The 22,982-nt window shown below is 39.4% G+C and overlaps 1 protein-coding gene across 1 annotated transcript in view; it reads right to left on the bottom strand.

The window, feature by feature from the left end:
* Positions 1 to 22,823, bottom strand: part of MACO1 (macoilin 1) — a 30,188-nt gene extending 7,365 nt beyond the window's left edge. Inside the window, exons 1-6 of the mRNA XM_069803158.1 lie at positions 22,519 to 22,823; positions 13,213 to 13,354; positions 12,383 to 12,509; positions 10,169 to 10,292; positions 7,715 to 7,893; positions 6,742 to 7,240 (exon numbers count right to left, since the gene is read on the bottom strand). Of these exons, the coding sequence (XP_069659259.1) occupies positions 6,742 to 7,240; positions 7,715 to 7,893; positions 10,169 to 10,292; positions 12,383 to 12,509; positions 13,213 to 13,354; positions 22,519 to 22,598 (1,151 nt within the window). The 5' untranslated portion in view covers positions 22,599 to 22,823. The remainder of the gene's footprint in view (positions 1 to 6,741; positions 7,241 to 7,714; positions 7,894 to 10,168; positions 10,293 to 12,382; positions 12,510 to 13,212; positions 13,355 to 22,518) is intronic.
* Positions 22,824 to 22,982: the final 159 nt, after the last annotated feature.

Below are 22,982 nucleotides of genomic sequence, written 5' to 3'. Positions count from 1 at the left end.
GATTGGTTTTAATATAGGTTTTCATAAATAGGTGAAAAAACGGTTGGTAGGAAAATGTAAAGGAATGCACATAAATCACACACACTTTACATTGACAAGTATGTATAAATAATTTCAACATATATCTCTACAATAAAGGATAACTGTGAAAATAAGACAGCTGTAAATAGCCATTTCCCTGTAACTAAGACTATGTCAAACTTGCTCAAATAAGATATACCAGGATTTATTTTGGTTATTTAGTATTCCAGGAAAAGAAGCACTGATCAGGTAAAGCCCAAATAAATCAGCGGTGCTGGTACAGGACAAGCTGAATTTGTATTTTTGGCAACAGAGTATTGACATTAGTTCAAACTTCTTAGGCCATCTGGCTCATGGCATTCCTGCTGGTTTCAATGAGGGCTCTGTACCTGCAGTGCTCATGGGGCTGGTCCAGACTGTGCTGTAAAGAAAGATGAAACCTGCATGATCCATAGAGTGCACACAAACATGAGCAGACAGGATGCCTACTTTCCAAACCAGGAGGAAATATATTAGGCGACAAGCCACAGCTTTCCTTTTTACACAGCATAGGTTTAAGTGTCCAAACAGAGCTGTGTACATTACATTTGCGAGAATTGGGGTCAGGAAGCGTTGCGCACTCGTTATACATCACTCAAATCCTGCCTGAACACAGAGCCAAAGCCTCATGGATGTCCTTTCCACCCTAACTTTTCAAGCATGCTCCAAGCATCAAATATTCATCCTTTTACTCTGAAGGACCACAGGGGACTTTGGGTAGCTTTTACAGGAAAACAAGACCAACCTGCCATTCACTATGACTTTCACTGTAAATCGCAAAGAAGCCAGGATTAAATTCACAAGAATCAATTGAACTCTGGGTGCTTCCATTGCTTATGAAAAAACAGTAGCCACACCGCTAAAACACACCCAGGCAGACCACATACCGATAGAATATTACTGCCTATGAGCAGTTGGCGCTGTTCGCCTGCAACCCTTCACTGACTAAACACTGCAGAGAGAAGCTTCTTTTTTCTTAGAAACTGCTAGCAGGTATAAACTGGGAACTATATACATTGCGCATCCATTAAAACACAGTCTCTGATTTACTAGCCACCACAAATGAGCTCACCGTAGGCTCAGGAGTGAAAGAATGGCAAGTTAACCAGTTTGACTTACTCTAAGCAAAGGATCCAGTACTTCCACACACCTGAATTTCAGAACACCATGCAGTTAAGAGTTTTTATTCTGTTGTGAAACAATCACTCCTATCAGCACAGATGAACTAACTTAAACAGTCAAAAGACAGAATTAACATATGTAAAACATGATCAATCTACATACAGTGAGTGATCAACTGCTATAGTGCAATTCCAAAGGGGCAAAATGGAATTAATAGAGAAAACTAATCTCTTCCAAGTCAATGTCAGACAAAACCATTTCTAAACAAGACCATCTATGGATGGACTTATTTCTAAACAAGTTTTAAAGCAAGATTTTACCAGATTTTAATTACTCCTTTTCATTATACTGTAGTTTTTACTATAGCTTTAAATACCAGAGCAGATGTTTTCTGCGATTTATAGAGAAAATAAATGCTCCTTACTATCTAAAGTGAGTTAGGAAGCTAATAATCCATCATAATGCAAGGACCAAATGTTTCCTATATGGTTTCTCTCCCAGACCTGCCACTATTAGCTAGAGAAACAACTTCATTTAAAAAAAAAAAAAAAAAAAAAAAAAAAGAGAGATGTGAAGTTAGTTTCCCCTCAAAGCCATATGTACTCCTTGCATTCTCTGGTGTGTAACCATGTTCTTATCCATCTTATAAAGTCCAGTCAAACATTTTCAGCCTAAAAAATTCCTCCTGTGGAACGGCAAGTCAAAGCTCTTCTCTGTATATAGACAGAGAGGTCATCCATCATTTCACAGAAATACAAAGAGATTAAAAACACCCTTTCTAAAATGTTGCCCCCTTTCTAAAATGAAAGCGCATTATCAAGGTAAACCAATACAATGTCATAAAAGAAAGCTTCGCTGCTATGAGCACAGACTAGTGTGTGGAGTTTTCCCTCCTCCCCACCGTAATAGTCTGCACTACTGTTACAATGATAAATGACCCAATAAGACAGCACTTTTTTTATTATTATTATTCTTTCTGCCATTTCATTTTCTGCTTAAGTCTCTTATTTCCAGGCTTATTGGAAAAGTTATTTACAAAGAGGGGTGAAGAAAACTTGAGTTCTAGAAAATACTTTTCTCTATTGCTGCACAAACTACAAGTCATTTTGACACACAACTATTTTTAAAATGAGGGTTTAGTTGCAGATTATTACATTGTGCTGTTTATACAACCAAGGCCAATTTCTTTTGGTTTGTCATTACTATAAATGCAGATTTACCCCTTTTCTTTCCTCAGCACTACCACATATCATTGCTGATCTCACTGATGAAGAGAATTAATCAGTAGTCACCTCCAAGACTGAGTATTTTTCCAAATGCTTCAAGGAAGATTGATGGATCAACTTAAAGACAACTCAATTCAGCTTAATCCTCTTACGTGTTGATAACTGGTGAATAACATACCCTTGTTGCTTAGTTTACTTGGTTAATGCAATTCCATAATCACCTGACAACTGCACACAAATTAAACACAATTGATATAAAAATTAAAGTTTTAAAAGACCCAGAAAGCACCCGGATGCTTTTCTAAGACTCATTTTTTCCTTTGTTCTATTCCGGCCCAATCTGTTGGCATAAGCATCTGCCGCAGTGAACCTACTTCTTTGAAGTAGCCAATGTGATCCCACGGCACTGAGGTTCTCCTGCTGTAACTAATATGCTGTTACCAGCAGTTCCTCAGAGCATTTTTCATTACCAAAAAGACAGTAATCCACAGAGAGAAAGCAGAGTTACTTATTTTTTTTCCTGCACAGAATCGATCTAAGTAGCTGGCATTTCAAAAGGTTATTCTGTTTCTGAACAGTCCAAGCACTACGCTGACAGTGGCTTGAAAATGGTCTGCTAGAAGGATTGCCTCCCAGATTTCTAATTTACATGCCCAATTCTTTTGCTTTTCTATTCTATACTTTCCTTCACTCCCATCATATCGCAGGAAACACTGACCATCTCCCCCACTGCAGCTGACAGCAGCAAGCCTTCTGGTATACTAATGCCGTTTCAGGCAGGGGGGATAAGGAAGCAGCAGCAATCACTTTTAGAATGTCAGTGGTGCCACAGAAGATGTATAATAATTAGCATCAAATGAACAGAAATTTACATTGAAACCTTCAAGTTCATCTCTGCAGGTAATATTAAATTTTAAGAAAGCAAAATAAGATGTGGCAGACCAGCCCTTGCTTCACAAATATTTTTCTTAGACCAACTTCCAGAAGATGTCATCGTTATCTCTGAAAATAATTAGTACATAAGACAGCTTGTTTCAACACCTCATGTGCCAAAGGCAAGACCTCTATGGATACAAACAGTTTTGCCAAGCTGCACTGCCAGTTTTTTGTATGTGGGTTTTTTTGTTTGTTTTTTGTTTTTTTTTAAGGATGCAAATAACTAGAGGCAGGACCTGATTATTACTGTGTAATAAGCAACACACACACAAAAATTCTGCATCAATTACAGCTTGGACTTGTTCCATACATCGAGCCCCCTAAAACATGAACAAAACCTGCTGCACCTCAGAAGTGACAGTGAAACAAGTAACAATAACAAAAAGTCAACTTGCTCTGTACCTAGTGACAAACACTATTAAGTGTAAGGGGATATCATGGTTAACCCTGCATTGGATACCAAATGTATCCCTCCGTTAGCCCAATTACCGCAATGTTGGGAAATAAGCAACTCAGATCACAGAGATTCAATTATTAAGTTCTTGACAAACAAACAGCAGATTTCAGCATCCATCAGAAGTAGATATTCATTTCAATTGTAGGAACAAACAAACAAACAAAAAACCAAACTTAAGACAGAGGTTACTTTAAAGGCTGATCAGCAGGGACAGAGCCACTTGAATTCCTCTGCTCTAGCTAACAAGATGACAATAACGTAACATATTATTCAGTGAAATAGCTAGAGATGGGTATCAGTAACTTCCTCTCCAGAAAACTAAACACACATGCACTAACCATTTACCAGACAGAACAAAAATAAAAACTTACTTTCAAATAAGAGTAATATTGTATATATAAAATATAAACTTAAATTTATTAGCAGTACCCTTTCAGATATAAATGTCACATCAAATATTTAAGGGAAAAAGTTAACAAGCATGCAAGACTGTCTTGTTCTCAAAAAACCCCAGTCTTTACTGTCTAGAATAACCCCTGTTAATCCTGAGTCCCTAGCAGTCATAAGGCATACTTTACATTTAATACTGGTTAGTCAGCTCAGGGAAATCATTTGTGAACACGAAAGCAAAGCAGCTTGGTTTTGACATCCTGCTGTGAGTCTGCTGGACAAGTAGTTATAAAAAGCATCTTTATTTGGAAGCTGAGCAGATCTGATCTGAAAGCTGGACACAAATGCAGGACTTCACATAGCCCTTTTCAGGGTACGGCACTGATGCAGACTAAAAGTTTAATAACAGGAATGAGTAATACTACTGGAAGTGGAAAAGATGATGAACAAATGCCTTACACTCCAGGGACAGGGTAACTGACAAGTTAAAAAAAACAACACATGAATTTTTAAATTTAAGCGCAGAACATCCCATCCAATTTGTCAGGTAAGTTTATGCTTCCATTGGTGTAGGAGTTACATACTCAATCTGAATAGAAACAAGATTTCATGAATGATTTCAGTCATCTACGTTTGTAAGAAACTGTGAGCAGCAACACACAGGACGTTGGTGTTTTAAGTGCTCCTGGCTTGCTTGCATGGGGAAATCAGTGTACAACAAGCAGGTACAGGAATTTGTAGCACAGCCCCACATCACACCCACGCATCACATAGAAACACTTGACAAACAAAAGACTGAAGTAGCTTAATTCACTTTCAGGGCAGAGTAAGGCTACATTGCACAAAGGCACTTTCAGAGGATCCTGTGTACTCTGTCCCTACCCAGTAAATTAGAGGAGCTAGAATTCTGTAAGGACACAGTCTAGTTTATTGTATACTCACTTCTGCATTAGAAAGCCCACTTTGGACAATTATAATGACTGCCTGGTCTAAGCTCACATCACAGCATATAAGAATTTCAATATGTAATTTAAAACTTAAAACACACAAGGTTTAAAACTCATTCCTTGTCATAGCTACATGGGACAAAATTCTTAGTCTGGCAGGTCATTCTATAAAGCGCTTCCCTTCTCTTTTCTCAAGACTTATGAATGATATTTTGAACTGCAGCAAAGCTAAGTGGCCTGTTTTCATCCTCAGTGAGCAAATAAGCCATATAAAGAGTATAGAGATGCCCATCTGAAACTAGCAACATACAAATACAGCAGTCCTGTACATGTTTATTTAGATGCAGCTTTGCTGAAGACAGAGCCATCTGCTCCCATTAATCTTGGCTGAATTTGATTCACAGATTAGATTGATTAGCTGGTTTCTTATTTGCTTCATACAAGTTCTCTACAGACATTAGGTATCAATTAGTCTGGATATTTAATTGGCAGAGGTACACCAATCAGTGGCAGAGTGATTATCAGAGGAGAAAATAGTATTTTCACTGAAGTAATTGTATTCACATAGCACAAATCCTCAGAGACAGACCAGAGTCAAAAGTCCAATTATCAAAAGGTACCTGCAGGGAAAGCGAACCTGATCTGCCAATTAAGTTAGCCAACAAGGATTTGTTGGCCAAAGAGTGTTCAGCACACGAGAAAAGGAAAAAAAGAGACATAGGCCAGGAATGGTAGGAAAGTGCATAATTGTGCAACAGTTTTGTTCTAGACATATCTCTGTCCCCATTCTGGACAGTTACGCACTACCTCTTTCTTAGTTCTGGTTCTGGTTACTTGTTCTGGTAACATATGACAACACCATATGTCTCAGGACTCACACACTTTAAGTACTTAGCAGCATTTCATAAATACATCTTTATTTAAACCTCAGATAAGCATATGTAAAGATGTGACTTTTTCAATCTTTATAGTTTACAAGGCAGCTAAATTAAATCCTTGTGACCTGTACTTAAACCAATAGGGCAGCAGGTAGGCAAGCAAGAATCTGAACTTATCACTTTAAGAAGTTACATGGCAGCTGACACTTTGCATCTATACTCATGAATTGAAGATTAAAACAAAAGCCACACATTTCAAGGGAAAAGAATAAAACAAAACAAAAAGTTAAGACAAAACACCTGTTCAGGCACCATCAAACCCCACTGAATTCCCTGGAGATGTAAAGGTCACTCTGTGGAAGGTTTGTCAAGAACACATCCACCGAGTTCTGTAATGGCGATTCTTTACATTTCCCTCATGCCTTCTATCAAATGATTGTCAAAGCTATTTATTATGCCTCACAACACCCCTGTGAGGTAGGTAAGTATCATATACTGAGGTAGAAAGGAAGCAATTTGCTCAAGGCTGCATAACAAACCAGAGGCAAAAATCAGGAACGGAACTCAAAAGGCCCAGTTCCTAGTTATCTTATTCCATTACTAGACAATTGTCTCCTTTATGGGATCATAAGTTACATTTTCCTAAGAAAAAAAAAAAAGATTTGATGTAGTGGAACGAAGGGAGGATAAGACAGGCTATTACACAATGCTCAGATCAAACTTACCTTACCAGTGCATCTGGTTTGCTTAGCTGGTTATTAGGAATACAATTTTCCATTAAGTCCTTATGTGTGCTTGGGCTTTTGCTAGCACACTTCTGTTTTTTCTCATTTTTAGTAGATGAGGAAGGGATGCTCCCATTAGTTGCACTGTGACTGCGAGGCGAGGAGTTCACAACTCCGCTGACATTTTTGTAATTTTTGGACGAGGCAGTGCATGAGTCCTCTTTTAAGAGGTTTTCTGTACTTCCTACAAGATCATTATTTAATCTTTTACTATTGATATGGTTTTCCATATATTCAATTTCTTGTATTTTAGAGTCTACAGGTTGCAAAATATTGTTGTTTATTCCAAGGTTGTGTTTCTTAGCATCCTTGTCCTTTTCTTTCCCTTTTTCTCTATATTCTAGCTCTGGCAACGTTGCAGATATTTTTTTATTAGCTGGAATGCCTCCATTGTGCTGCAAAAGTATTGAGGAATCCATATCAGATAATCCTTTGGCTGCTGCAATACCAAAATTAAAAAAAATACTTAGTTCATTAAATCAATCAATACTGTGACATACAAAGAAAAAAATCATTAAGTACACATCAATTATTTCTGCAGAAAACAATCATTATTAGAGTCTATTTAGAAAAGAAAATCAGAAGTCACATGATATTTTAAGACTTTTTCTCATTACAGGCAGGAAACAGTAACCAAGGGATTTAATAATAAATACTAGTGCTTCATAGAGCACTGACTGACTAGATTGATGCAGTTGCTAACAAAGAACTAAACAGCGGATGCATTTCATTTCTACTATCATACTAACCACTGCCAAGATCATTTTATTTCTGCTCTTCTCTTTCTAAGTTCACTATACTTTGATCAAAACAACATGGACTAAAGAAGCTCTTCCTTAGCAGGCTTTTAGGCTTTTTTTTTTTTTTTTTTTTTTAATAATAGCAAACACATTAAGTAAGAAATACAACTTGCCTTCCTCTGCCTCCCTCTCTTGCCTTTGTAACATCTGCTGTTCGGGGGGCAGAGCTTGCTGGAGAAGCTGCATGTAGAACTCATTCTCTTTCTGCACTTCTTTTTGTTTTCTTAAACGCATTTTGTAGCTGACGTAACTTTTAAAGCCAAAGCCCAAAGTCACAACAGGATAGCCAATACTAAGAAAAAAAAGCAACATTATTAATCAAAATGTAACCATAATAGCAAATGAATAAATTGTAATAAATTATCTAGCTGTGAATACGTCTGAATTACAACTTTTCATAGAAAACTATATACAAAACATTTTTTGCTGTACTACAATAAAGCTACAGTTCAAAAATATAGGCATGTCTTTATCAAGATAAAATTACAGTTCATTACAGACAGCAATTAACTGTAGCATAGATTAAAGGATTACGACAACGCAATTGCACTATGCATAGCAAAGACAGCTTTTAGACAAGCACCAGACTAGGAATTATACATCTTTTAAGGAGATAACAGCCAAATACAGCAGAAATTCCCAAGTTTTGTACCTAAAGGGCCCTGTAATATGCAAGACATTAAACTGGGAGGTGTGTTAACAACATTCACCCAGAACAGCAAAAGGAGAAATTGATCCTTAGCCCCATCCTTTTGCACTCAGAAATTAACAGCACATCCCTCTTCCACCACTCTTTAAAACTGAGACAAAACAATGGTTCTCCAAAATACCGCCTCTGCAACAGGCCTTGCAATACCTTCTCACTGCAGCACAGGCTGAGAAACAAGAGCTGGAGAAGCCGTTGGAACATACAGCTTTGGGTCTACTGCATTGCTGAGGGGGACCAAGGCTGTGAGCCAAAATGCCATCACCCACACCTGGTACAGCCAGAAGTGACCCTGGAGGTAAAGCCTCAATAACCATCTGCCTCTGTTGAGGATGGCCACAATTAAGACATCTTCTGTGGGCAACAAAAGGCCTTTGGAAATTCCTCATTTAGGAGGCTGACCTTGAAGCTGTAAGTGAAAAACATCTAATCTCTAGACTTAGTTCTTCCACTTATCTTACTGACAGATAAGATATGAAGAATTTCACTTCCAGCAGACTCTGCTGTTCCATTTGTTGATAGGGATGACAGAAGCATAACAGAACTTCGGAATTATTTTTTTGAGTATCAGCTTCATCATGCAGAATTTAAGTATTCTTACTAGCTTGTGACAACTGCACCAATACAGAATACTAACAAATCATGCTAGTGTGTTTATTAACAAGGATACTCAATCAATGAGCAAACACCCCTGTATAAAAATAAATATATCTTTGACAAGTATTTCAACAAAGCACAGTGAAGTTGCATTTTAAACACTGAAGGTATCCTAGATCAGGGGAAAACTCAGATGCAGGTGACTATTAACCATTAAAATCTTCTCATTCTTTGCTCAGTAATAGCACTGTGCAAATCACATTTCTAAGTAAGCTGCCAGAATGCAAGAATCATTTGCATATGCATCTGACATTATCTCTGCCAATGCTTCTTTTGTAACACTGTGTAAAGCCAGCTGTAGCTACAGTTCTAAAACTCTGATGACAAGCTGAAATGTTTGCATCCAATTCAGCAGCAGAAAGACCTTTCTTCACAGCTCCTAAAGTGCTTTTGTAACCTATTATAGAATTTAATTAGTGTTTAAAGGATTTAGTGCACAATGTAGACAATATAAATTAAAATGACAGATGTCTAATTTATTGGAGACTGTATCACAGGGAATTGGACCAAATGACTCCAGGAAAAACGGGACACTTTTTAAACATAGCCCAATCAATGCATACTACACTAAAAACTTGCAGAATAAAAGTTCACTTCTTCCAGATATGGATACTCTGCAGTTTAAGTCTTTTGCCTGAAGTCACTCTTATCACTTCCAAAGAAGTAGTGTAATAAGTAGCATTTGTTTTTTATTTTCTGTCATCATTTTCAACCTGAAGCTTATTCACTTCCTCTGGTGAATTATGAAATCAGACGCTCATGAGAATCCTTCTCATTGGAGAAGAAAAAGAGGGGTGCTTTGTTACAGAAAAGGAAGAAGATTTTCATAACAGGATACATAAATTATCAGTGAAACTATTTTTTTGCTACTTTTACCATCTATTTATTATGTAAATACAAAATTTGTAAACTGATGACAAGAACTTTCAAGAAATGCTATGAATATCCATGCTACAAATTCCCTACAGCTCACAAGCACTGTATCTTTAGAAAGGTTACACTTGGTTAATGTTTAGCGTACATTTCTTGTGGAATATTTAATGACAGATGTGCAAATGTTTAGCGTACATTTCTTGTGGAATATTTAATGACAGATGTGCAAGGGGAGAACTGAAGCCAAACCCTGAATGAAAATAAAAAGCCCTGAATATTAATTTCCCTGCTGAAATAAAGGTTAATAAGAAAAGGAGAAAAAACCACTTACCAGTGTGCTGCAAATGGACGACATAGGTCTACATGGAAGTTTTTTAAATCTTTAAATCTAATGGCTGCTTCAATATAAACGAAAAGTATCCACAGTGATACTGTTGGTAAGCACACACCCCTCTCTATTGAGAGAAGAGAAAAAGAGAAACACCTCAGTAATATATTACAAGCAGCAAATATTTTAAAGTTATTTTTAAAACATTCCAAAAGTTAAGGGAAATTTTCAGACAGATATAGGGAATTTTAAGAGGTATTTTTCAGAATAAAGTATCTAGGGTGTCTCTATTTTAAACCAACTCTAAACTTTTGTCTCCTTATCTTGCTTTATTACTTTTATAAGGCATCAGTGAAAAATAACAGATGCAGAGCTAATGAAATAGCTTGGCACAAAACCCTATACAGAGAAGGAACACGAATGGAAGTAACTGCAGAAGATGAGGTAATGTTACAGCTTATGATGTTTGAGTCAGAAGTGGTGAGCTTGGACTACTTTTTCACTCCAAGTTAGGTATATCTTAGTAGCAGCAGTGAGCAAATCAGCTGAGAAAACAGGGGTGAGTAAGCACAGTACTGGTTACTCCATATACAGTAATGCAGACAACAGTCTGCGACTCAAAACTCTACATCGGGAGAACATTTAGGACGCATCTCTCCAGCACTACTGGTGAGAATGTAAAATAGTAGCCAAGCAAAACTAAGGTCTTAAACCTCTTGGCCAATGGAAAACACCACTGTGGCTTGCAATATAGCCACTGTAAATTTCCACAAATCAATTGCAGTTACATGCCACAAGCTTCATCAAAATAAACAAAGTTCTTGATAACATTCTGACATCAACATATAGTGTGCTGATGTGGAAACAGGTCTCAAATTTGAAACTAAAAAGACCATTACTCTGAGGCCCTGATGTTATTTACTGTGGTCTCCAGTTTGGTCTGGTCTCTCTTGAATAGCTGCACTCTGCATAAATGAGAAACCTATAGCAGAAACTGTCAGCTTAAAGGAACTCAACATATCAGCTAGGTAGACATACCACCTAAAAAGATCATTACTTCTTAAAAAAAAAAAAAGTAAGTTCCCATCAACTAAGATGAGCATTTAAAAAGAAGAAACCCCAACGTTGCAGTGAATTAAAATATTAAACAAGCTCAATAGCTACAGTTAAAACTGGCCCATCAGGTTTTTCCTTTGGGGTTTCTAAACATCAACCCTGAGAATGACTTCAGATAACACTTTAACATATTAATACAATCCTAAAAATAACTCCAGATTTTCTACGTATTTTAAATTGGGCAGCAACTGGTTCACAGTATCTTCCATTAGCTCCCACATTGTCATTATTATAAATGACTAACTTGTCAGAAAGATGACTGCTTTCACCAGTAAGCTGAGAAATGATCCGTGCTATCCTGCAAATTCTTGTGATCTGATGGCAAGTCTCACATGAAATATTACAAAAGCCCCAAATCCCAAGGACTTGGGTAGTGAAAAGTTACCTCTAAGAAAAAAAATTTAAAAAAAATAATTAAAAAAAAAAAATCAAGATTTATTCCTAAAATTTTTTGATTGAGGGAAAGACATACACATAACCCATATCAAGTATTAGTGCTCATGCAAAGTAAACCACCTCCCCCCAATGCAACTGCTGCCCCATAACCCAAGGATTTATTAAAACAAACCCAAACAACTAAGGATAAAAAAAAAAAAAAAGGGGGGGGAGGGGAGAAGATTTCTCCATACATGTCTCAAACTGTTGGGGCAGCCACTGGTATTACCAGCCTTTTTGCTCAGAAAATGAATCCAGTTGACACAAAGGTTTGACTAATACAAATTTAAACTATGATAATATCAAAAATTAACAGCACACTGATCAAGTAGTAGGAAGAAAGTAACACTGTTTCACAAACTTTTTGTATGTGCTCTGTATTTGTTGAATTGCTGCAGAAGTGTTTTGAAGTCAGGAAAATTTTTTTTTCTTTTTTTACTGCTCTGGAATTCCTGTTTATACACCTTCAGTTCCATTGGTCAAGCTTTAATCATCATAACTACAAGATGCACCCAGACATGTATCAAGTGCAAATTGGCATACCAACGAAAGTAAAAGAACATTTTTTAACTATAACAAAATGGCATTAAAACAAAAGTGGTAACAAATAGAATAGGGTTTCTGCATGTCAAATCAGTAAGTTGTAAATAAAGAATAGTGACCTACCTGTGTGCCAGACATACTGTACCCAAACATACGTGCTGGCAGCAAAAAACAGCCATTGTATTGGTATGAAGAGCAGACATATTATATTTGATGTGAATGCTACACAAACAAAAAATACTGAAAAGGCCTAAAAGAAAGGAGGGGTGGGGGGAAAGAAGAGTGTTTTGGTTTATTCCAGCAATTACCAGTTTATTAACGGTGACACCACAATGATTTCAACATAGAAACACTAGTGCTGTTCATAATCAAGGCAAAGAAATGGAGCAGTCTAGCCAACGAAAGTAGAAACTTAGCCAATTAAGAGAGAACAGGCACAATTTGTGAATTTGTACCCATCTACTCTTCCAAGGAGTCTCCAAACAGCTATATTTATTCCTTATTATTTTGTTTGAAGACTTTCATTTACACTGTTGATATAGTATTATCATTGCTATATTCTCCTTCTGGAAAAAAAAAACCAACCACCAAACAACCAGCAGTGTCATTTACTCTGAAAGAGTAGTAAATATCTAAACAGGCAAGGGCTTCTGTTTTATTTTAAACAAAACCCTGTTATATAGGGACCTAAACCAATTCACTAATCTCAGGAATTCAAACAGTATTTTCCTATGGTGAAAATTTGATAGCTATGTAAGTCACTGCCACTTGCCACAGATAAAACAGGCAGTCAGAGAGAAGAGCCTTGAGCCCAGGTCACCTAGTCATTAGAAAATTCCTCCTCTTGTGAAAATGATCATCAGTGCAATTAAGTTAGTTGTATAACATGGAATAGGCCCTGAAACTTTGCAGGATTTCCCTACAAAGGGACAGCAATTTTGTGTTATACTTACCAAACCCTGGTATCTGAAGGAATCGTAAACACTCCTGATGAAGAGCCAGAATGGCCACAGATACTCAAATCTGAACTCCAGGACAAAATCTGCCAACAGTACTAGGGCCCACACTACCAGGAACTTCAGATACAGAAAAGTACTGGTAAAAAAAAAAAAAAAAAAAAAAAAATTTCAGGTCAGTGTTTCCAATAGAGAGACTTAATACTACTTTTTTTTTTTAATTAAAAGTTCAGGAATAAAAACTATAGACAAGTGTAATACAGATAAAGAAGAAGAAAGTTTCATTCAAGATAATAAAGCTACCTATTTTGTAAAATTATTACATTAAAATCAGGCTTGGTCTAATGAAGTTAATTATATTCAACTGCGTTTGTTTTTAAAGTAGCAAAGAAACAGAAGGCTTGCTGCTCTTACAAGACATTCAGCAACAATCTCCCTTTAGCTTTGCAGTGTATTTTTACAAAGCAAAGTCTTGCCAACAGGTATGCTATCATGGCTGAAGTGTTTCCCTTCTAGTTTGCACTCTTGGAGCTCAGAAATTTCTGTGTTCCCTCTCCTCAGCAGACTGCAGATGTTCACTCATTTTCCACATTTAACACAGACAAACTGCAACACCAATAAATTGAGATATATTTTAAGCCTATAACTATAGCAATTAGGAAGACTGTTTTGATACTGAGTTGTCAGTGTTATATTTGAAAACATCCATATTAAAGTAAATGCATCCACTAAAAAAAAAGAAACAACAAACTAAGAGAAAAATGGAGGCACATGAGACTTGAGAGCAGACAGTCTAACTTCTATTTTTTTCATTATTTCAAAGCCACATTCCCTTATTCTCAGTCCTGCATTTTAAACCATTGATGATCCTTCTTGGCTACGGAGCTCAAAACGTTTTGAGATCGCACCTAACTGACACAGGACCACTTGAGGGATCAGCCCAATCCATTCTGCTAAAAAAAGGAGGAAGCAAAAACCCTCTTCCCCTAAAACCCAGCACCCAGAAATCTAGTATGTTACTCCAGTTTCCCAAAATGCAACTACTTTGTTGCACTGTATCGGGTTGTAACAAAGTGGATTTTTAAAAATATATTTTTATTCTTTAAATCAAGGGCAGTTTTTCCTTGTGGTAACTTATTTTTCCTCCTCTATCATACTGCCAACAAAACCAGTAGAACTTTGCCCTGGAATGTTTACTGATAAGTTGCCAAGAGGTTGCATGCACAGTGCCAGGTAGGGTCAAGTTTCTGCACTGTTCACAGACATGTGGCTTTTTTAGGAAGCTGTTCAGAGCTTCAGAGAAGATACAAAATAGAAAACTTCTACCAAAACTGTTATGAACCAACAGCAGTTTAGAAGCAACTGAACTACTTGCCCAATTATCACTCACGTTACTTGTAACACAAGGTCAGCTTCTAAACCACATGACTGGGACAACACTTTTGATTTCTTGTGAATCAAGATTAATTGCATGTGCATGAAAATGACCCTTATCAACTGTCCTGGCCCTACAGCTTCCCCCAGTGGAACAGTTTTTGCTTAGCTTTCTTACTTACTGTATGTTATCAGGCTCTCCCCTAAACTCCAATGCCAAGGTTTTCACTGTGACTAGACCCCCGAAAGGAATTGCTTCAGTGGAACCACTTACATATATGCTCTCAAACATGCTCACACAAGGACATGCTTTAAATCAGCACAAACTAAAGAAGGACTTCATAGCAAATACATTTCTGAAGTCCGAGACAAATAAGCAACTATTCCTACATTTAACCCACCTCAGCTTCCTCCCACCCACTTTTTTTAATATTCTGTATCTGGAATTTAACATAATGGGACTGAAAAAAAAATGCAAGTAAAAAGGCTACAGGAAGCACTTTAATTCAATGGAAACAAAATTAATACACACACACACACCCCTGGAAAACTTAAGATACTGTTTTTTTCAGTTTTTATAGAACCACCCCCAGCCACTTAGTCAAAAATTACTCTTCGAGAAGAATGAAACTACAGTATATATATTAAAAAAAACCAAACCCAACCCACAACAAACAACAAACAAAACCCATCAAAAAAACTTAAATGCTAATGTTTGCCTAAATATGCAAGATTATGCTTGCATATTTAAAGTCTACATCCTCAACAGAAATCTGTAAAAAGCAGCTGCATTCAGAGAATACTTAGACATAAAAGGTGACAGGCATTTGGGGATGCAGTCACCACTCTGTTCATTTTGACCATGTTGTTGAATTGTACACGTGCAGCTCTTAAGATTTGAGAAAATACATAAAGGCATCACACCCAGGCAATCATTATTCTGTCTGTATAGCTGGAAAAGCAGTTGTGTTGTGTAGGCACTTTTTCCTGGGTTAAAGTTATGGCTATTGTTTATTTTTCTGCCACTGAAATCTACAGAGAGACTACATTTTTCCTAGCAAATTAGGGTTGTCAGAACTAATGCTTTTCAACTGTTAAGTGCCACTCTAAGTTAAAGCATTTGCTGAATAAGAGTTCTGTAATACAGCCATTAAAGTGATTTCTAATATTAAATTCATATCAATCCAAAGGCCATGGTGACATGTACCACTTTTTAAAGTGGAATTGTAACAATACAACATTTGTAATAAGGTTTTCCCAACAATATTAAAGACCCTACTTCTCAGTCATCTGAAGGACTCAAAAGCAATTAAGAATTTAATGAGTACAAGACTAAGGCACAAGAAAGTTATTTCCTTTTATAAAAGACTTCGTCTACTTACGTTGGCCTCAGCAACAAAGTTCACTCTTGTGTAATATAGTCTACATATGCATTCAACTGCATGAGTCCACATGCATACACGCACTCATAGAAAACATTTTAAAGGTACTATACTCAATCAGCTGGGTTTTTTACCTCAGGACCCCCTGCCGCCCCCAATTAAAGCATGCAGGACTGCAGAGTCAGAGGCTGCAGTCCATAACGAAACACTCCACCCCAGCTTTAAAATCGACATAGGTAGCAGCCTAAAGACATAAGCCGCCTCCTCAAAATGGGCCGGTTTTACACACTGCGCTGAGCTTCCACGCTGCCACGGTTACATACACTGCTGGGTTACAACCAGCTCGGGTGTCTTTGCTGCACACTGCAGTCTGCAGATGGCAATGAATCTTTGTAGGAAGAAGAAAGGAACACAAATCTCGGCTTCCCTTCTTCCATAAAGGTACGCCTGCACACCGGGATTTGCTGTTCCTGGCAAGCACATAGTTCATAAGTTAATTTACAAGTGCTTAGTGAACAGACACCTCTTCAGTGAACACTTAAATTAGTGATAGCTGAAAAACGTCCAGCAAGAATTAAACCCCAAAGAAAAACAGGCTAACGGACCTCTCATTTGGACAGGCTAATCACTCTTCAGCTGTTTTGTTTCATATGACAGACCGTTCGAATAACATGACATGAATGAAATGACTAACAAAATTTAGCAATAGCCCTCCTCCCTTTCTCTGCTCTCACTTTCGCTTCATCTTTGCTCTTCAATCCCTTGATTCTTTCCAGGCACAGTTCTTCCCTTCAGTGCATTTCTATTGTTATCTAGTCTCTGTCCCCACTGCACCTCCTCTCCAACACACTCATCCCGCACTCCTTCGGAATCCAGCACCAGCCATTTGGTGTCTGTGAACCTCTGATAGTCATTGATCTTTCTGAGCACATCCACACATTTCTCCAATTTTGATAGCTGCTGCGTCAGTATCCTCACTTAGAGATAACATTCACTAGGCAGAAGTGCTTTCTAACCTCTGTAGCCCTTATGTTAGAAAGGCTCAAATATATTCCATGATGCTAATTATAATTCCAAGTTTGTTCTCAATACAGGGGAAGATTGTTGCAGATAAATACCTAAAATCTGGGTTATCCAATTTTCTGACACATGTCAAAAAAGCTGACTTCAGTGATGTGACAGAGGTTTAAGGAGGACAGGGCTTTCCCTATAAAACCAGCATACGGTATCTAATCTTCTAGGGTAATACAAGACAAGGGGGAAGGATGGACACATTCATGAGAAGAGCAGGGTACCAAGCGGGAAGGAGCAGTGATTACACTGCTGCAAATTCTGTGGAAGTCAATTGATTGCTAATGTATACTGAACATAAAGATTTATTCAGAGCCCAACAGTGGCTGTGCTCCCCCTTCGAATTTTCAAACAAATAATTTTCCTCCTTATTCTTTCTCCCCCCATCAAGTGTCAGATGCCGTCCCCCCCCCCTTTTTTTTTCTCCTCTTGTTCTTTGTTCTCTTTTTACTGCCCCACAGAAGCAGATATTGTGCTTGCTGTAAGGTAAAATATTGCCAAAAAATCACTAGAAAAAACACACAATTATGCACCCCAAATCCAAACTGGTAGCAAATCAAGCCTCTATTCTATCCCACTATTACCAGCAAGTCCCAAAGGCTGGAAAGTGAATCTTAACAGAACTGATGGCATGTTTCATTCTGCAGCCTGACTCACACAAGACAATGGAGTGGAAGGCATCTTGAGGCTGGCAGGGTGCTAAATGCAGAGGTAGGCTTTAGAAAGGTGAAATTTAGCATAGCTGTGAAATTACCAAGGAGTCAACAACCACCATCTCAAGGTTACCCATCCAATACCAGACAGAACAGTGGGGATGCTGACTGAATATCACTGGAGATTTTCAAATAAAAAAGCTTTATATATGTAAACACACAAATATATATATATATGTAAGATTATTACTAGTGGATTAAAAAAGTACTACAGAACGAGCACAGGAAGTATGCAAGACAGAAAATATGACTGCTGGGATGTGGTATGTATATTGGAAACTATTATGTGAAACACTTGCCAACTAAATTTTTGAAAAGGAAGAGAAATGTAAAGAATCCCAGGAAACCTCCCTGACTACTTATTCAGTGTCTTGATATGGCATAGAATATATCAATCACCAAACTATGGAAATGTAAGTAAAGGAAGACAAAATAGAAAACCCTTCCAGTAATTCTGGAAGCAAGTGTAACAGACTGCTGAACCACAGGCATATAATCAGCAATCAGTATTGTAATACTGAAACAAGAGAAACTGTTAGCCCACTACGGTAACTCAGCTGAAAACACCAGAGTACAGAACACATAAAGCTAGAGGAATTGCAGTGTGCAGGGAATGAAAGTCACTGGCAGAGGGAAGCAATATTACATGTACTGTTGGGGTTGACACAGTAGAACAGGTTTAAATGTAAGCTAAATTAGATTTGAGACCTGAATTTAAGTACTAAAAGGTAGCACTGCTGGTTTGTTACAGACCTCCAGGGCAGGTTGAGAAGAAAATGTTTTTCCCCGTATAGCAAGCTTATAAAAAAGTGCCAGAATAAATCAGTAGGAATAATTGTCATGGATTTAAAAAAAAAAAGAAAGAAAGAAAAAGCCTAAAAAAGGCCACATTCCTGGAGTTAGTAATGAACCGTTTTTCCTTACAGTTTATTTGGATGTCAGCAGAGTCAGAATTCAAGGCCTTGGAAATAAGCCATATCAGAAGTTAGGTGGCATACAGAACCACATGAGTATCTTAGCAAAGGGATTGTGATATCAAGAAATGCTGCCCAGTATGAGATGCCCAGGGGCACAGACTGCCTTTATTCCATCAGTGGGTACCTCAGTAACCACTTGGAGATTACAGACACATACACATCCTCCCAGGCATTCACTTGGCTGCCAGCCCAGGTAATGCCTGTGATAAAGGGCAATATATATATATATATATATATAGGCTAAAAATCCTAATTCCAAAGGAACATACAGTGTTTAAGGACTATTGTCAGGAAACCCATGATACATAGCATAAGCCAGCTGATGTGACAGCGTAAGTTAAGCCAGTAACATGTGGAATTCATCTTGAAACTTAACCAGCTACAAAATTGGTACCAAGTGCCAATATGACTCAGTAGAGCCAAAACAAGCAGTAACAGCAATAAACCTGAAGTATTTTAAATAGATCAAGGATGAGGACTGGGAAGAGTTAGAAACAAGCAGTAACAAGTAAACTTTAATTGCTTAACTGATGACAAGCTGCAATGAAAACTTTAATTAACAATTAAGGTTTTAATGCATGCACAGTGTCAAAGGTATAAAATGTTAATCACTCAAGCATTGTAAAACAATGGCAACGGATAGCTTAAGAAGTGAAAAGGCAAAGTTTTGAACATACACTGTAGAAATAACAAGATATCTCACAATTCCTACCATTAGTTTGTTGGTTTCGGAGATCTATTGAAAGCACAGTTATGTTTTAATTATAATAATGTTCTTTCCACAGATACTGTAATACTTCTAAACAGCATAAGTCTTTATCGCACTTGCACATGGTATTAGATTCACCAGGTTTTTCAGAGTACAGGTAGCAATATTCACTTGAAGCTGCGATACTATACCACTGGCATCCAAGGCTTCAGTCGCAGCACACAGGAGCAAAGCTGCTAATGGCAGTGCTGGTATGCCATGTTATCCAGTGCTTGCACACAGCCTGAAGTACCTTAGAGCTGTAGATGGGGAGTAAAACTAAACTGAAAGGGAAAAAAAGGGGTAAAAAAGGCAGAAAGCAAAAGGAAGAAAAAACAGCAGAATGTAAAAAAGCAGTATAAAGAAGAACAGGGAAGGCAGCTGTTGAAAGTTTGGTGGGGAAGGGGCAGGGGGGAAGACTGGTCAGGAATAACTTTGGAAGTGTTTATGAAGGGCTGAGGCCAAACAGTCCATTTAATCTAGGTAGTGAATGTTGGGGAAGGTACTTTAAAGAACTACAGCTGTAAAATTTCAAGTAAGAAAGGTTGTGAACACTTAGATCAACTTGTTAAAAAGGATACTGCAGAAGTTGGCAAAAAAATTAACATTCAGGGAGACAGGATATTCACATTTTTCAATGCAACCCAGGATTTTACATTTCTAACTCTCTTCTGTGACTAGAAATTATTTTTCTATCACTTCATATAATTTGCTTCAGATTTACACATGTAGAAAACCCTGCCACCAGAGTTTTACTGCAGGACAATTCCTTCATTGCTTCACCTCCTCCAGAACTGTTCAGCTTTGCAGCTCTCAACTACGCTTACATGTGTCGATTAGTGACAGCTGTGCCTAGCTCTGCATTTTAAGATTGGAGAGGGAACAAGGATGAGAAAATTGGTCTTAATTTTAAAAGCAAACAAAAATCCTACAAGAGTTAAGTATCTCAATCATGCTGTTTGTTCAGCCTAGCTGCTTAGCTTCTAACACTACGATGCTACCTACTGATAACTGTATTTACTGGGTTTGTGTAAGTTGATGGTGACAATTAAGATAAGTTGAGTAAATAACTGTAATAGTTACAAGAATTTAGAACTCTGTAGTTATATGAGAAGCTACCTGTATGTAATCTCTTTGAATTAGGGGGGCAAAGAAAAGAGGTTAAAAAAAAAAAAAGAGAGAAAAAGGAGAGCAAAAGAAACAAGAGAAAGAGCCACTATGCATGTAGAAGTACCTCTCTCTGGTTAGATTTCCAAAGAGGCAAGACTTCACACTAGCTTCTCTTTTCTTTCTGTGGGACAGTACTTTGAAATCACTGACTACTTCTATTTATCAAAATGCCACGTGAAACAAAGGCTAAAAATCCTACTTCTGAACTAAAGCATTCCAGGAGAAGTTAGTACAAGAAGCCAGATGTCTGTCTCAGCTGTTCACACAACTACAACAGCTCTACATGCTGAACACACTCATCATCTGGTGTTCTCATCTTTTTCTGGTTTTCCCTCCTTCTCTCACTCCACCTTTCCAGCCAGTCACCTCAAAGTGACTGATTTTGAATGACTTTTGAAAACTAAGTAATTGTATAAGGAATTGCTTATATTTGAATTATTTTCCTAGGACAAGCCGTCTTAAATATTAATTTTTAAGCAATGGATGCTTTTTCTTTAACATTCCAAGCACTGTTTTCTAAACACGTGAAAGAGTCTAAAGCAAGAAGATGCTCTCTACTCTCACGTAGAGATTCACTACAACTAGGATAAGCAGTATATCGTGACAATTTTATTACAGTCAGAGCTCACTATCAACTGTTTCACTTATGCAAAGCTAACATCTGCATTGTATGAGTTTGCTCAAGTTTCCAGCCACTGCATACATAAACCTCAACTCAACTAGAAACAGATATGGGACATTACGCTCACTAGAACTTCCAAAAGCCAGGTTTCCAGCCTCTACTAGAATAAACCGCTCTTTATTCAGAAATATGTTAATTGTTGTATTTCATATAAAACTTAGCATACTTAGATACTCAGGAGGGCAGGGCTCTGAAATACTGTTTAAAACATGCTCACAACAAGCAAACGCTTAAGAATCTGTGCTTTGGTGGTGCGCTCTGCGTGTGGACACCTGGAAAGCATGCCCTCATTCCAAGGCACTGATGAGGTACCTCCCGCACCTAAGAACGTGGATCTCATTTCACCACAGTTTCCCTTCTCGTTTCGTATGTCAGAGGCGAGTCAGACACCCACTGCGTTTTCACCGCCACGAGGCCATCCATCCCTGCTCCAGGCACGACCCACACAAGCTCTTACTCGCATCCCTCGCTGCTACACCTATCGCTCTCGCCCGCTTCCACCGCAGAGGCCACACCACAGGTACCTTCACCACCACGTGAAAACCAAGTTTCCCAACCTCAGCGCGAAAGGCTGCCGCCCGCCAGAAGCCAGCAACCCAGATGCTAGCCCGCTCCACCACGCTGTCGAACCGCCGCAGCACCCAGTTCACAGGTTTAGCGCTGCTGCCAAAACCCAGCCGTGAGAACCCACCCGCTCGGGAAACCTCCCCAAGGGGAAAACAGGGCGGCCAGGGCCCCCCCCGTTCCACCACACAGGTGCGAAGCCCGGGGAGGGGGGGGGGGGGGTAGGCTCCCACCGGCTCCTCGCCGCTCCTTCCTCCAGGCAGCGCCGACAGGACCTTGGCCAGCAGCTCCCCCCCCACACCCCGCGTTCTCCCTCCCCCCCCAACCGCGGTTCCCGACGTCTCGGCGGAGCCGGGAACGGGTGAGGGGCTGAGGGAAGGGAAAGGCAGGCGGAGGGGCCGGTGCGGCCTAGCGGCGGCGCGACCAGGCCGCGGGGCGGGGCAGCGCCTGAGGGGGAGACGGGGCGCCATGGCGCGCGCGGCCCCCGCTGACAGGGGCGGGGGCGGGGCAGCCGCTGAGGGGGACCGGGGGTGCGAGGGGACCGGGGCAGCGCGTCCCGGTCCCCGTCCTCCTCCTCCTCCTCTTCACCGCCACCAACCCCCCCCCGGCGGCCGCTCGGTACCTGCCGTAGATGCCCTCGGTAATGCGGTTCCGCTTGAGCGGCCGCCGCAGCTTGCTGCAGTCCGCGCTCCTCCGCTTCATCCTCCCGGTCGCCCTCCGGCCCGGCCCAGCCCGGCCCGGCCGGCCCCGCCGTGCGCCCCGGCCCCGCGCTGCCCTGACCCGCCCCGGTCACGGCAGCACCATCCGCCCCCGCGGGGGGTTCGCTCGCGCGGGGCTTTTTTTTTTAATTTTTTTTTTTTTTTTTTTTTCCCCGGGAAACAAAGAAATAAAAATAATTCCTGGTCCGTCCCTCCCCGCCGCGTCCCCCCGCGCAGCCGCCGCGCAGCGCCCCGCCTTTCCCGGCGCTGCCCAATCAAGCGGTTGAGCCCGCCGGAATGACGGCGTGCTCGGCCAATCGGCAGCGGGGAAAGGCAGACGGACGGCCTGGGAGGCCCATCGCGGCATCAGAAAGTTGGTCCCGCCCCG

The sequence above is a fragment of the Haliaeetus albicilla genome, chromosome 16 (assembly GCF_947461875.1).
Source record: "Haliaeetus albicilla chromosome 16, bHalAlb1.1, whole genome shotgun sequence".
Classification (NCBI taxonomy): Eukaryota; Metazoa; Chordata; class Aves; order Accipitriformes; family Accipitridae; genus Haliaeetus; species Haliaeetus albicilla.
This window is presented reverse-complemented; position numbering and strand designations above follow the sequence as displayed.